Consider the following 15,880-nt stretch of genomic DNA (forward strand, 5'->3'; position numbering starts at 1 on the left):
CTCAAACATACATTGTCAGGCTTGGAGGCAAGTATCTTTACCCACTCAGCCATCTTGCCAGCCCTTCCGTAGACATTTGATCAACACACATGGACTGTAATTTTGGTCAGGGGTTTTCTATCATTGAACCACATCGAAAGGTACAACGGTTGTCTTCATTGTTGCCTTAGCTGGATTTAAGGTCGTCATGAAAGCAGACTTCTGGGAACGCTTCATTAATGAAGGTATGCAGGGAAGTTGACATGAGGAGGGGACAGATCCACCCTGAGTGTGGGCGGCACCACCCCATGGGCTACGGTTCCAGATTAACCAAAAAGGAGAAAGCTTACTGAACACTGACATCCGTCTCTCTTCACTTCCTGTCGAGAGACTTAACGCAGCCAGCCAGCTACTCCATGCTCCTGCTTCCACAACCCCTCTGCCATGGTGGATTGTAACTTCAGACTGTGAACCAAAATAAACCCCTTCGTCTGTAAGTTGCACTTGTCAGGTGTTTAATCATAACAATGGGAAAGGCAACCGATACAAAAGGTTCGTCAATTTTATGACACCCAAATTATGTAAATATTTTTATATACAATTTGCATATCTACAGGAGAGAGGTTCTGCTTTTACCTTTGAAAATATAGCTTCAAGCCCCCTCCCCCCGAGTTGCGTGCTCTCGAACTGATGGAAGGATTCCAAGTGCTGTCCCGATGCACAGTGGGCCTAGGGAAACCGACTCCAGGGTTGAAGTCTCCTCCCTTACACACTCTTCCCTGTACTCAGCCCAGACCCAACCAAAACAAACCCATGGCTCCCTGAAACATAAATGACCTTTTTAAAATTCCAAGTTCATGGTGCACTCCCTCCTGACAGCCCCCCACACCTCCATTTATTAACTCATGCGCATTCCGCATGCACTGGCGTTATTGATCCCTTCTCTGGTGCCAGGCATGGTGCTGAGTGCTGGGAATACAAAGATGGAGAGGGCCTCCAACCCAGCTCCCACGGCTCCTGCTGAGCCCAGTGGTAAACACTCTCCGTGTGTGGGGGAAGGGCTAAACCGGAAGCTCGCGGGCTTCGAGGATTTGGGGTACTGAGTGGTCAAAACCAGATCTGCCAGGGTGAGGGTTAGGAGGGACTCAGTCTGTCTTTAGAATTCCTATCATCCACCCTATGGGAGTGAGCATCCCTGATCATATAAGATGTCCTGGGGTGAGAAGGTACCTGTCACCTGGCCGTGCCTGCTAGTTCTTGGACCAGGTCCTTGGCACCTGTCAGGGTTGCCATGAATTTTCTGGACTCCTTCAGCCTTCAGGGAGATGTTCAGTGTTCCTACTGGGGTGAGGCTGGACTGCAAGGTTCTTAAGGATTTGGGGGACAAAGTTCAGAGACATTTGAATCTGATTTAACCTTACCACTAGGGGCCCATTTTTCTGACCTGCAGGAGCATGGGGTGAGAGCTGGATTGGGTGACTAGCGGGAGCCTGGCTTTAGACCAGCGCAGAGGATGGTGGGCCAATCACTACGAGCCCACCTACCTCAGGGTGCAGGTGAGCCGTGCGGGGTGCTGGCTGTGTAGAAACTCAGCCTCGGGGATTTCAGGACTGCATACAGCACCCCTGAGGCCCAGATTTTGGAGGAGGGCTGGAGCAATTCTGAGCCTGCAACGCTGCCTCCGGGTCTAAGCCCTTGCAGCCATCCGTCTTCTGTACCGAGCACTGCAACTTTATGCCTACGCATAAAACTGGAGGGACCAGTCCCAGAGTTTGCAGCCGCCGTTGCTGCCGCTGCTGTTAGAGCGGGTTTTAATTAGCTGCAGGATTTTAATGAGCTGAAATCAAGGAAGAGCCCCGTCTCAGAAGTAAGCTGGAGCCATGCACACAAGGAAGAGGCAGTCTGACAAAAACAGATGGAGGTGGTGCTCTCAGGGGACTGGGCCGGAGTGCTCCCTCCAAACGAGGAGGAGCGGATAAGAAGTACCCAAGGCCAGGAGACGGAGGAGGAAAGACTAGGGTCAGCTACCAGTGCCCAGACGCTGTAATGGGAAGAGCAGGGTGCCAGGTCCCCTCTGCCACCGCAGCAGAAGGCACGGTGCCGGATTCAAGGTGACGGCACTGCCTGGCTCCATTCTCCTCAAGTTGCCATAGCAGCCTGTCTCCCGACGAACCGCATCTCCCGTAGCCCTCAGCCGGGGAGGGACGGCATTGTTTGCTCCTGCCTGTGTGAGGAGGACACACAGGGACAGAACTTTCCTGGGGGCCTGGGGCCCACTCACCACGTGGGCACTCCCAAGCTGTCTGGCAGGAGGTGTGGGGGTGGGTCCCCACAGCCAGAGGGGTCCTCTGAGTGACTGGAAGGAACATCCTGGAACAGCCGCAGCCAGGCGTGTCCTTGGAGTCGTCCGTGTCCCGCTGCCGCCACTGGAGGTGCGTGTGTTTTGGCTGAATTCTCAAGTCTTTGCTTATACCCTAAAGTCAATTTCCCCAAAGAGACAACATTTTAAATCAAATAAATAAGGAGATGGGAGGAATCTTCAGCCTTGTCCTGTGTCCCGGGAGGTGCTAGCATTAATTGGAGCTTTTCTTTCTTAAAGTAAAAAATTGGTGACGCCATTCAGGCCTTGGGGAGAGAAACCACTAGAAGGCTTTGTAATTTTGAGCAGGGTTGAATGAATACTCAACCAGCCTGTGAATTTTTCATGTCTTAAGCAACCCCTCTTGCAACCTCTTCTTCGTTGCCAATAATTTGAATTTCCTTATTGTCTGTTGGTTTTGGAAAAGGCTGAAGGGAGGCGAGGGACACTCGCAGCTGACACCAGAACAGAGTGTAATTTATGTAGTGAGGACGAGGCAGTCCCAGGTGGGAGCTGAGGTCTTGCAAATTCGTTTTCATGGCCCGGGGCAGCCAGGCCATGGCTTGTGACACATTGTGGTCCTGAGACCCAGGGCAACAGCTGGACTCAGAGAAGAGGGAGACAAATGACCTTTGGACCAGCATCTCTCTGTTGTCTTGAAAATACCGCTTGATTATAGAAGAGGGAGGGAGTCTGCAGGAGGGTTCAGAGACACAGGTCATCTGGAGTGTGTCTCTCAGATCTCTGTAGGAAGAGAGGGCTTGCAGATTCCAGGATGCTGGCCCCCTCCTACAGCATTCCAGTTCACAAACTATTTCCTCAGGAGGCTAGGCAGCTGACCTTTTGCTTCTCCTTTGCGTGGGGCCAGGAGTTAGCTGGCCGGATAGTCCCCAGTGAGAACAAACACGGAAAACGGGGTCCAAGGAAGAAAAGCTGATTGGAGTGTAGAGCTAGGTAGAGAAACCACTCAGCCTCTAAGACAGGCTCCTGGAGGTGGGCATGCCCTTGGGTCGTCTTGGGGACCTTGGAAATGGCAACTGTTGTACAACTGGGTCTCCTGCCTTCTCTCCTGGATCCCAGGCCCAGGAGCTGCAGCCTGTCTCCAGGCATGGATGTGGTGCGAGCTGATTCGGAGTTAAACTGCAGAACCCCTTTAGCCGTTGACAGAACTCTGCCGCAGCTCTAAATGATGGCTGTGTGAGAGGTGGGGAAAGAGAGGGGGCGAGGCGGCAATAGTCACATCTGCAGGGTCAGGCTGGAGACAGCAAGGTGACGATCGCAGGGTTCTAAGTCCCGTTCTTTGTCCATCAAATGACACTGGAGGGTGACACCACGGAACACTGTTAGTTTTCTTCCCAGGTATCTCTGTGCTGGATGTGGCTTATTCTTTCTCCTCTCCCCTGCCTCTCTCCCGCTACATCAGTTGTTTAGTTTTGTTTTGTTACTTGACAGAATACCTGACAACGTAAAGAAGGAAAGAGCTGACTTGGTTCCTGGTTTCAGAGAGTTCACTCCATAGTGGCTTGCTATGGGAGAACATCATGGGAGTAAGATTATGTGGCAGAGGAGGATCTTGATCTTGTGACAAACAGGAGAGAGAAAGAAAGGTGGAGGAAAGGAGGAGGTGACATCCAGGGACAAGATAGTCCCAATGGTCCACCCCTTGTTGCCTACTTCCTTCAGCCAGGTTCCCTCTTTCTCTAAAGTGTCTACAACTTTTCACCACCTGGGAGCCAAGCCCTTAAGACATGGGCCTGTGGGGTCCTCATCCTCTGTGAGAATTATCCTCTCCCACTTTTGGCCAGATCAGGCGTCTGGCTCCCCAGGAAGCTGACATGGCTTGGCCATTGATGGTGTATGTGTGTAGACAGTCAGCAGCATGGGCGAGGACATGTGTGGATTTATCTGCTCTAGTCTACAGGTGGGGTCAGTGTGCCTAGAAAGGGCGCAAACTTCGTCCCCTGCTTTCTCTCTGAAAGTTCTCTGCCGTGTCACCGCAGAATGCCACTTTAACCCATCCAACTCCTTTCTGAAACTGTTTTGAGTCTTCTAAAGGGCTGTGACAGCTGCTGTGGGGGGATAGTGCCTGAGGGTATGAAACCAGGCTCCCAAGCAGCTTCTAAGGGTGGCAGAGAATGGCTCTGCCCCTTCTGGGTCCCTCACACCCTCCAGCATCCAGAGACTGAGACTGATGGACCGGACACTGCAGGTAGTGCTTGGGGAAACAGCACCAGGCATGCTCTGAGGATCTCTCTACATGGACACTGGTCTTTAGGAAATCCTGAAGTCTAAATGGTGTTATCTATGGCTTCATAAGACAATGATTAGAGATGCAGTCCAGTCTACTCTGGGAAGCCCTGGTTATCCCCAGGGCTGAGACTCTGTGGTTCTCAGTCCGGGCACACTATGAGCAAGATAGGATTCCTTACTCCACACCTCATTGACTGACAGGTGGCAACAGTCTTTTCTTAGGACAAGGCCGTTGCACAGAGGTCATGGCTTGCTCGAAAGCCCCAGAGCCGACTCTACTGATAAACTGAGCCCCCCACACTGCTGCTTCCCAAATATAAAAGCTGGGAGGTCGTGGGAACCACCTGCTCCATACAGTCCAGGGAGCCCAGCACCAGGCGCACAGAGGCCTGCGGCAGGTTAATTAAAGTTAACTGAGTGAAAAAATAATTACAGAGACTGCAGAGGGGAGAAACCCAAGCTGGAATGCATACTCCTCAGCTCCTAGGCATTGCTGAGAATCAGTCTAGTCCTTGGGAAATTTTTTTTTCTGGGCATGAAAAGGGCAGGAAAGGACTTCACACACTTCCCTTTCTGCTTAAGGGTTTGCAGGCTGGGAATGAGGTGGGGATGGTCTCCTGGGCCCTATGGCCTTGGGTGGCACCAGCTTCCTTTGGCACTGCCTTGTGCTGGAGTGGGCATGATCCTTGCAAACTCCTTCAGTAGAAACAAGGAGTAACTTTTGGCTATGGTCAGGCCTTTAAGGATCACCCCACCCTGAGCCCTGCTTAAGCCTTGTTCACTGCTTCCTGGTTTGGCCAGTGTGTAAGGCCAGCATCCTGCTGTGCACAAGTGGACCTGTAAGGAAGTTATTTCTACCACACCTTCTCTACAATGCTGGGTTGAACACTCTGACAAAAAGAGACAGAATAAAAGATCTCCCTATGCACTTTTTATGGTGTGCATGCAGTACCCACAAGGGCCAGAAGAGGGCAATGGATCCCTTGGAACCAGAAAGCTGAGACCTACCATGTGGGTGCTAGGAATCAAAGCCAGGGCCTCTGGAAGAGCAGCCAGTGCTCTTGGCCTCTGAGCTATCCCTCCAGCCCAAGCTCTTCTCTCCTAAGTTTGCTCCTGTGAAGTGTTTTATCATAGCCATGGGAAAGGAATAAGCCCTCTGAGACTATCTGTGCGAATACCTGGTGGGATGTAAGTCCCTGCAATGGTGTGCGTGTGGGTAGAATATTGTAAGCATCAGGAATCCGCCTGTGCAGACTTGCAACAGGTATCTGGGGGACTTCCTCTGTCCACTCACCTTTACCTAGCCCACACAGGCCTGAGTGAGGCCCCACAACCTCCCAAAATATCACCAACAACTGAGACCAGGTGTTCAAAGATATGAATCTGTGGGATACATTTCAGACTCAAACGAAAGTGAGGTGTGCCTGTCTGTTTAAAAGAAAAAAAGAGAGAAAAGAGTTGCCAGGCAGAGGTGGTGCGCACCTGTAATCCCAGCACTCGGGAGGCAGAGGCAAGTGGATTTCTCTGAGTTCGAGGTAAGCTTGGTCTACAGTGTGAGTTTTAGGAAAGCCAAGGGCTACCCAGAGAAACCCTGTCTCAAAACATCCTCTCCCCCGACCCAAAACCAAATAAGTTGTATTATTTTATGGGTATGATGTTTGGCTTTCGTGTATGTCTCTGCATCATGAACATGCAGTGCCCGTAGATGCCAGAAGAGGGCGTCATAACCCCTGGAACAGATGCTTGTGAACTGCCACGTTGGATTATGGGAACCGAACCCAGGTCCTCTGGAAAAAGCAGCTGAGTGTTCTTAACCACTGAGCCATCTCTCCAGCCCTGGGGTGTTAACTATCTGGATCCATAATTTGGTCTGATTCATTTGTACTTAGAGCGTTGGAGGACATTTCTTCTGTTCTTATGGTAGAGCGAAGGGACAGCTCTGCGCATGCTCTGAGTCTGCAGCGGCCAAAAGAGCAAGCAGGGAAGCAGGGACGCGAGCAGCCTTTGGAGGGAGCATGGTGTTCCTGGGAGGCTCACACAGCTGGGCAGGGTAGGGGGGTGCTCACCGGTTACAACCTGTAACTGCCAAGGCTCTCACCACCCTTAGCTGTCCCCCAACAACGAGAGAGTGCGCCTCTCTGTGACTTTATGGAAGGTGCAGACAGGAGACCCTTGTAGGGAGGGCAGAGGTGCAGGGAGCAACAGAAGCCCCTTCAGCCTCTGTGGGCTTCAGAAGGTCAGAATGGACAGGCATGGTGGTGAATGGCTGTGATCTCAACACTCAGGAGGCAGGGGTGGGAGGATTGTGAGTTCGGGACCCCTCTAGGCTGCATAATGAGTCCGAATCCAAAAGGAGGAAGAGAGGGATGCATGCACAGGACACACACACACACACACACACACACACACACACAGAGGGGGGGTGGGGAGACAGACAGAGAGACACACACACACACACAGAGAAAGAGAGAGACAGAGACAGAGACACGGGCCTTAGCCCGACGGGCTGTCCTGCAACTGAAACCTGCTTCTTCCCTTCCGTCTTGTAGATCCCAGCCTGATGGATGTCTGGTGTGGATAATGAGGGAAGAACGTGCCTTTTACACCCAAGAGGTGACCCCGGAGTGCGCCCCGGATGACCCCACGACTCGGAACAATGCGGCTAGCCTGCATGTTCTCGTCCATCTTGCTGTTTGGAGCTGCGGGCCTGCTTCTCTTCATCAGCCTGCAGGACCCTATAGAGCTCAGCCCCCAGCAGTTTCCAGGTGAGCCCCGAGGTTGCTGCTTACCACTGCGGGTCCACATGCAGACTTTCCTGATGGCCTGGTGTGCTGAGGGAGGACGGTAGCCCTTGTAAACCGAGAAAGGGCACTGACTTCCTCCTGGCAGGTGTTGGTGTCAGGGTGGGGGTGTCAGGCCTCCAGTTTCAAGGCTGTGGCTTTGGCTTCCATAGCAATTGAGCAGCCCCTGGTGTGGGCGATGGAGAGGCTGCCCATCTGGTCAGCCAGTTTGTTGTCTTCAGGGAATCTCAGACTCAGGAAAGTCTGCCAACTCTCGGGACGTCTTCCACATTGTTCTGAATACCAGAGGATAAACGTCTTTCTATTTTTAAAAAAATGTCACTGGAAATTGAACCCAGGGTCTTACCCCTTGATCATTTTTTTTTATTATTATTTTTATTTTGATTCATTGTCTGGCCTTGAACTTGTGTCCCTACCTTATCCTCCTGAGTCGCTGGCCTTATAGGGCAGCATCATCAGACCCAGATGAACATGTCTTCTCTTGAAAACTTCTGTTATAGCTGGTGTGGTGGCATACACCTTTAGTCCCAGCACTTGAAAGGCAGAGGCAGGGGTTGGGGATTTAGCTCAGTGGTAGAGCGCTTGCCTAGCAAGCACAAGGCCCTGGGTTCGGTCCCCAGCTCCGAAAAAAAGAAAAAAAAAAAAAAAAAGAAAGGCAGAGGCAGAGGCAGACGAAGCTCTGAGTGTGAGACCAGCCTGGTCAATATGGCAAGTCTCAGGCCAGCCAGGACTGTGTGGTGAAATCCCAGCTCAAAAAATAATTTTGTTACATTTGTTAATTACTTTATTGGGCGACAGGCCTGCTGGTGGAAGTCTGAGAAGCCATTCTTCAGACCCCTGATTGTCATCATGAACTCACATGTCTAGAATATGACTCAGTTTCCCTGTCCAGCCTGGGGTTTCCCTCAAATCTGGTCCCTCTGGCCTGAGACAGAAATGAAGTCACCTACTGGCTTTGTGAGGCTGAGACCCACTCTTACCACACACACTCGTTCTCTCTGTGCCTGTGACCCATTGGAATGGTCAGTGTCTGCTGGGGATGGTGGGGTGCAGAGAGTGGGAGGAGCATGTGGAAGACTTAAGGCAGATAGGGCGTGGAAGGAGGAGCTCTCCGGTGCTCTTGAAGCAAGCTGTGATGGAGCTGGCTGTCACAGGCTAATCTGCTTAGGAGGAAGAGGAAACCTGGGCTTGCAGGCCACAGCACTAGAAGATCTATTGTGAGGAGCCCTCAGAGATGTACTTCCTCTCCAGGGACATGTGCATGAACACACTTCTTAGGGACAGGATGAAAGAGAGAGGTTTAGACCGATGGCTTGTGCGGGCCACAGGAGGCATGGGTGCCCGTTCTCCAGCCAGGGGCTCTTTCCCTAGCACTACCCCCAGCTCCCCCCAACTCAGGCCCCCTTCTTTGTACCACCCACTTCATTGTTTTGCTTCTGCAAACTGGAGCTCTGAACCGTGATACGGTGGCCTTGAGCCCAGATGGAAGGCCGCAGGCCTCAAGAGGAAAGGAAGGAACACACAGAGAGCCCTGATCCTGCCTGGATCCTGCAGCTGCGGCCAGAAGCCCTGCACAGGGCGGGGAGGCTGATGAGTTATCCCTTTCATCCCAGTGAGTAAGAAGCAAGCTCAGTGGCAGGCCCTTGAAACATCCTGTAAGCCACTGTGCTGACGCATTCCGGGGTCAACCTCTACAGCTGGCAACTGTCAAAAATGGGCCCGGCTTCTCCTAGCTTCTGAAGAAGCGAGTGTTCGTGACTGAGCTGGCTCCTCTGGGGGACTTTGTAGCCTCTTGAGAGCTCTAGAATAGCTAGTGACATTGAGTTGGCACAGCTGGGTCCCACAGGACAGAACCATCACGATACAGGAACAAAATGGTCCCTGTGACTCTGTGTAGTCTGTGTGCAAAAAGAAACCAGAGAGTAAGGGAGCTTGAAGACTGCTTGGAGGAGTCGAGCCTCTGGTGGATTCCCTAATGTGTGTGGTTGCGGTATACACACAGGCCAAGGGTCTAACTATCTGATGTCTGCACTGTGGGAGGGGCCAAGTAGGAAAGGCATAAGTTTATGTACGGTGTCCATGTGGGGCAGGAGGGCCCCTTCTGTGATCCATTCCTGGGATAGGTCATCTGTTGCCAGGTGAGATTCTCCTCTGTTGATCCTAGGATATGCCCTTCCGTGCCTACAGCCCGCCGGCAGAGCGGAACCCTTAAATTCACAGGCACTGGATTCCTGTCCCCCTTTCTACCTAGCATTGCCCTGACACTGCTGCCCAAGTGCACAGATGTGTGAGTTACAGGTGGGTGGGAACCAGAATGTGTCTGGGAGTTCTGAGCCTCAGATTCGCAGGGGTGAGGGATCAGCGGGGGGGTCGGAGCCAGGTGAGAAGTTCTCTTCATTGGCAGATGCAGGGCCACCCTCAACGTGCTTACGTGATGGACAGCCGTGCGGGTCTATGTAAATCACACCAAACACAGTCATAAAACTTTAAGTAATGCTTACGTTCCTTTCCCAGAGCGAAGTGCTCCTGACACAAGCTGTTTGTGTTGATTTGTTTCTATTCATTTATTCCTTCCCTGTACCACTCGCAGCAGCCTAATTGTGATTCGGTAGCAAGAAAGCAATATCAAAGTAATTTTCCACAACATTAGTTACAATTTTCTTCTGATCCTTCAAGTGAAACAACCCCATCCTGTTGGCTTCTCTGAGCACATAAACCTTGATTACATTTATCTGTTGGAAACCATTGCTTACAAAGCATATGCGCCCAGTTGCGTGCCGGGTGGCCCGACGGCCCTGACCAAGCCCTCTCTTTGGGAGTCTCTGTTCCAAGGAGGTGTAGGCTACAAGGCTGTTGTCCTGTCAGCAGGGACACCCGGCGAGGACTGGAACACGGGGAAAATCCACACCAGGGTATGAAGTTTCCTGAGACTAAGAATGAGAGTTCTGTGGATTCTGTTACGTCAAGAAGACGGGAGAGGCTGGCAGATCGGTGCCAAGGAGCCAACTTGAGAAAGGGAATGAATTTCGTCTGTGCTTGTGGCTTTTCTGGGTTCCTCTCTGATCGGATCTCGCTGAACAGTTGCTAGGCGTTGAAAGCACATTGTTCTAGGCTGCTGCTTTCTGTCACTGTAATGAACACGATGAACAAGGCAGTGTAGGGGGATGTCGTCTTATGACTCCTAGGTCCCTATCCATCTCTGAGGGAAGTTAAGCAGGAATTCAAGGCAGGAACCGTGGAGGAATGAAGGTCGTTGGTGCTCTCCCTCTCTGACTCATGTTAGCTAGCTTTCTTGTATAGCCCAAACCCACCAGTGTAGGGATGGGACTGCCCAAGGTGGGTTGGGCTTTTCTACACAATTAACATTTAAAAAAATGCCTTACAGACAATAGGCACAAACTAATATGATGGAGACACTTCTTGGTTAAGGTTCCCTCTCGCCAGGTGACTCTAGGTTTGTGTCAAGTTGACAGATGTAGTTAACTGTGACGTATCTGAATCTCTCCAGGGCCAGCTAGCCCATGTCAGCTGAGCTAGGGCATCAAACAGAATCATACAAAATTACCAACTTCTGTAAGGTGGGTGTCTTAGTTAGAGTTTGCATTGCTGTGACGAGACACCATGACCACCCCAACTCTTATAAAAGAAAAAAAAACCCTTTAATTGGGGCTGGCTTACAGTTTCAGAGATTCAGTCCATTACTGTCATGGCGGGAAGCACGGGAGCACCAGGCAGACATGGTGTTGGAGAAGGAACTGAGAGTTCTACATCTCAGGCAGCAGGAAGAAAATGAGACAGGGCGGGGGTTGGGGGGGAGACGGGGTGTCATCTGGCTTGAGCTCAGAGCCTACAGCTAGAGACACACCTTCCTCCTACAAAGTCACACCTACTCCAACAAGGCCACACCTCCCAATACTGCCACTCCCTGTGGGCCTATGAGGGCCGTTTTTATTGAAAGCACCACAGTGGGCCATGTTTTCTTTTTATAAAAGAGTGCTATATTTTAAGTTAGCCCCTTTGGAAGCAAAGCTTAGGACCAGACAGAAACAACTGTCTCAGTTCCTGGTTTCAGTCCATCATGGATTGGGGTGGGGAGGACGTTGTGGCCACAGCTTGAGGCAAAGCCCCCTCCCAGCTGGCAGACAGGAAGCTGAGAGCATGGACCAGAGTCGACCAGAGTCTCTGGTGACAGACTTCCTCCAGCCCAGCCAAACATTCTAAAGCCCCATGACCTTCAAAATGGGCCATAAACTGGAGGCCCAAGCACTCAGAAGATTAGCCTGTGGGTCACTGTAGAATCAGATGACAACAGATTAGGTATCTGAGAGCTAACCTTCATTCTAAGATTAGATTTTCTTGTTTACCAGAGAATCCTACCTATCTAATTACAATTATTTTTCCAGTCTACAAAATCGCAAGTCCTAAGGCCAGAGCTTCTGCCCCCGGGTGTGTTTGTTTGTGTGACTGTGTATAACCATGTAGTTCAGGCTAGCCCCAAACTCATAATGCTCCTGCTGCAGCCTCTCCAGTGTCTTCTGGAATCACCTAGATAGAAACACACGCTAGGGTTTGAACCCAGGGCCTTAAGCATCCTATACAAGTGCTCAACTTCCAACCCACATGCCCAGCCCAAGAAGGTCACTTCTTGACCCTTGATAGAAGGCTCGCCCTTCTAATAAAAGACCGGACTGGGGATAAGAGACTCAGCACAATGAGACTTCAGAAGGACGAGTCTGCATTCACTTTGGCACACCATTTCAGTGGCTGTGAACTCTGTATTACATAGAATCAAGATTGGGATGATAGAAAAATGAACCCCAAGTGCCTGCCCCCCTCCCCAGCACCCCAGCCTGGCCAGGCTAGCTCCATCTCTCCCTCTCAGCGCGTTTCTCCCTATATCTGAGTTTTGAGGTCCACACCAGTTATTGACCCAATTCACACATAAATATTTCAATGGTTCTCAGCTTGGATGATTAGAATTCTTGTTTGTAGCCTCACATCCAACCGTCTTACATTCCCTTAAAAGCATCCAACGGCTGAGCGGGCAATCCTTGAGAAGCTGAGGCTGGAGAGTACCAAGTTTGGGGTGAGCCTGGGCAATATAGCAGGTCCCTGTGTTAAAAAATTTTTTTTTAAAAAAGACTCAAATGTCTGGTTGGTGTTGAAACTTTATTGGCTTGTAGATATACACATATGTGTCTCCAGGGTCTTACCCAGGATTCAGGTCTAGCCACGCAGTGCGGTTTCCTGATGAACCCGTTAAATCTCTCTCTACATGTAAGTTTCTGACTCTCCCTGTTTACTCAGGACACTGGGCCATGGGTCATATAGAATGTTCCCATTGCAGTCTTAATTAATTGCAACAATTTGTCCTTTATTTTCTGTGCTCTACATCCAGTAGGGAGATCCTCACAAAGCAGGCACACATAGATTTGGTTTGGTTCCCCTTGGCTTCTTTAATGAGAATTCACATGTGGCTCTGTGGTCTCCTGCCAGGCAGCTCATGCCCTCCTGCCCTCCTGTAATGTCTGTGAGCTGCCATTGGTCACGCCTCCATCTGCCCCTCCATCAGGGGTCACACCGAGGCCTCATCCGCCTTCCATCATTCCTTCCTCATTGCTTAGATGGGATGGAGTTTTGTCTGAATGGGGCCAGGTGAGATGCTGTCAGCGACCCATGAAGCTGAAGTGAGTGTGGGGTTGACGGGTCAGTTGGAGTAATAAGAAAAAGTAGTGCCAGGGTTGGCAGTGCAGGCTGGCTTCCCAGCACCAGGGAGACTGAGGCAAGAACATTGAGAGGTCTGGGCTAACTCTGACTGTAGAGTGAGTTCAAGACCAGCCTGAGGTACAGGGCATTGGAGGTGGGGGGAGAAAAAGAGAAAGGGAGGAGAAGGAGAAAGGGAGAGAGAGAGAGAGAGAGAGAGAGAGAGAGAGAGAGAGAGAGAGAGAGAGAGAGAGAGGAGAGAGAGGAAGAGATACTTTATCATGCAGATTCTGTTTTTTATCACTTTTACATAATCCTTTTTAAAAATTTAAGTTAATGGGGGCTGGGAAGATGGCTCAGAGGTTAAGAGCACTGGCTGCTCTTCCAGAGGACTCAAGTTCAATTCCCAGCACCCACAAGGCAACTCCAGTTTCAGGGGATCCAACACCCTCATACAGAAATACAGTCAGGTAAAACACCAGTGCACAGACCATAGAGATAAATAAATCAATCAGTCATTTATAATTTTAAATTGCATTAACTTATTATTTATTATTTATTCATTCGGGGCACATGACATGGAGTGCTTGTAGAGGTCCGAGGACAGCATGCAGGAGTCAGTTCTCTCCTTCTGGGTCCTGGGGACCCAACTCAGGCCATTAGACTTGGCAGCGGGCACCTTAACCTAGTGAGCCGTCTGCCTGGTCCAAGTTCTGTATTGTTTGACTCTCGCAGAGTGGCTTTTCCTGCATTTCAGGGCTCTCTGCTCTCTCCCAGAATGGAGTAGCTGTGGCTGAGGTTCCTTTGTCACAGCCCTGTCCCTTCTTTGATGACCTCTGGTTTAGACGAAGGGACAGCCACTGATGGCTTCTCTGTCTGTGTGACACCCTGGAGCCGTCATTTCTTAGAACAAGAATATTTCAGAGTAAAAACCACCAATGTTGACAAGAGTTTACCTTGTAAAGTCTTATGCTAAGCCCTTTTTCTTTTCTTTTTTTTTTTTTATGAATTCCTCTGGTTTGAACTTGCTAGTAGATGAGGAACATCCTGCCACCTCTCCTCCTGAGTGCTGGAATTATAGGCATCCACTTCCACACTCCAGCATGGTTCTTATAACACGTGGCTTCTGGTATGGTGTGCTGAATGGTCACTTGGTAGCTCAGACACAGAGATATTGACCAGATAGATACTGCCAGCCTCTGACCACATGTCAATAAATTCACACCTTGGACACTGTAAAAGTTACCACCAATTGTTGGGCCCGTGAGCACAGGGAAGCAAGACCATGCCCAAAGTCTTATGCTAAGGCTTCAAGCCAGCCTGTTCTTTTTTTTTTTCCCATACCCCAGCACACGAATGGCAATTCTCTCCCATAGCACAGCCCAGTGTTGACAAATATGTTGAGGCTAGAATGAATATGTCATGTGAGGAGCTCTGAGGGGCTTGGAGGCTGAGATATCACCTATGGCTGAAGAATCAGCCAGGCTGTAGTCCCAGCAACACCTCCCCTCCCCACCTTGGGACACGTGGGGCAGAGCTAGTCCTTGCCCCAGGAGATGGGAAACTGGGCACCCTGGACAGAGGAATGGGACTTCTTATTCTAGGACTGGAGAGTGAGCTTCAGTGGTTATGGTATGCTCTTGCAAACCCAAGTTTGGTTCCCAGCTCAGACACACCTACAACTTCCTGTACCAGATAGATGGAAGATGCTGCCCATGTGCCTCATAAATAAAAATAAATCCAGTGGCTGCATGTCATGAGGATGTCCCATACCTGAGCAGAACAACACACGGGATACAGCAGATGGGAGCAGGCGAGAGGAGGATACAGTATTAGTTACTGGTACCATTTCTGAGCCTTGGTCTAGGATTTGAGTTGAAGAGTTTCTACCATTGGATGCACCAAATTTTTGTTTTGGTTTTGGCTATTTGAGACACAGAGTGTGTAGCCTGACCTAGAACTCAGACCAGGCTGGCTTCAAACTCACAGAGATCAGCCTGCCTCTGCCTCCAGAGTGTTGGGATTAAAGACATGCACCATCATGTCCAGCTTGAAAAAAGACTGATTTTTTAAAGTGTGTGTGTGTGTGTGTGTGTGTGTGTGTGTGTGTGTGTGTGTGTGTGTACCATGTTCATGCAGTGCTCACAGAGGCCAGAAGAGGGCGGCAGATCCCCGAGGACTGGAATTACAGCTAGTTATAAACTAGCGGCCCAGTGTGGTTGCTGAGAATGAACTGATCCTTTGCCGACAAAGGCAGCCAGTATTCTTATATGGAGCCATCAGTACTGCAAAATGCCTGACAGACACAACTTAAGGGAGGAAGGGCTCATTTTTGGCTCATGGTTTCAGGAACTTTCAAATCATTATTGAGGGACAAGCCCTAGAATGTCTCTGTCTGACGTCGGGGGTGTGGATAGGGTGGAGTGTAGTGACTATTCACCTCACGGTAGACCGGAAATAAGATAGACACATTTCCTTCAAAGGCTGCGCTAGGGACCCGCATCCAACACCCAGACCCACCTCCTAAAAGCCTCACAGCCTTGAAGATAATGGCACCAACTGTGGCTACTGTGTTCAGAACATGGGAGCCTGTGGACAACTTTTCAGATTCAAACTGCAACAGACACCAAGGAGGGTTGTGTGTGAGCTGAGTTGGTGACCTGGTGGGTTGGGGGGAGGAGGAAGACGGAAGAAGACAACGTCTGGAGTGTCTGGCTTTGGCAGATGCAGGTAGAAGGTCCCTTTTCCCAGGTAACTCTGACAGGGAAGGGCAGGCATCATGGGTTCT

General features: G+C 50.5%; 1 protein-coding gene across 2 annotated transcripts in view; it reads left to right on the plus strand.

Moving 5' to 3' along the window:
• Chst8 (carbohydrate sulfotransferase 8) overlaps window positions 1-15,880 on the plus strand; it is a 105,862-nt gene that overhangs the window by 23,444 nt on the left and 66,538 nt on the right. The window contains exons 1-2 of one of the 2 annotated variants that reach the window (XM_032893866.1): window positions 2,220-2,411; window positions 7,138-7,353. In XM_032893866.1, the coding sequence (XP_032749757.1) occupies window positions 7,224-7,353 (130 nt within the window). In that variant the 5' untranslated portion in view covers window positions 2,220-2,411; window positions 7,138-7,223. Of the gene's footprint in view, window positions 1-2,219; window positions 2,412-7,137; window positions 7,354-15,880 lie in introns of those variants that run through there. The other variant, XM_032893867.1, reaches the window with a different exon arrangement.

Source organism: Rattus rattus, chromosome 2, assembly GCF_011064425.1.
Source record: "Rattus rattus isolate New Zealand chromosome 2, Rrattus_CSIRO_v1, whole genome shotgun sequence".
Taxonomy (NCBI): domain Eukaryota; kingdom Metazoa; phylum Chordata; class Mammalia; order Rodentia; family Muridae; genus Rattus; species Rattus rattus.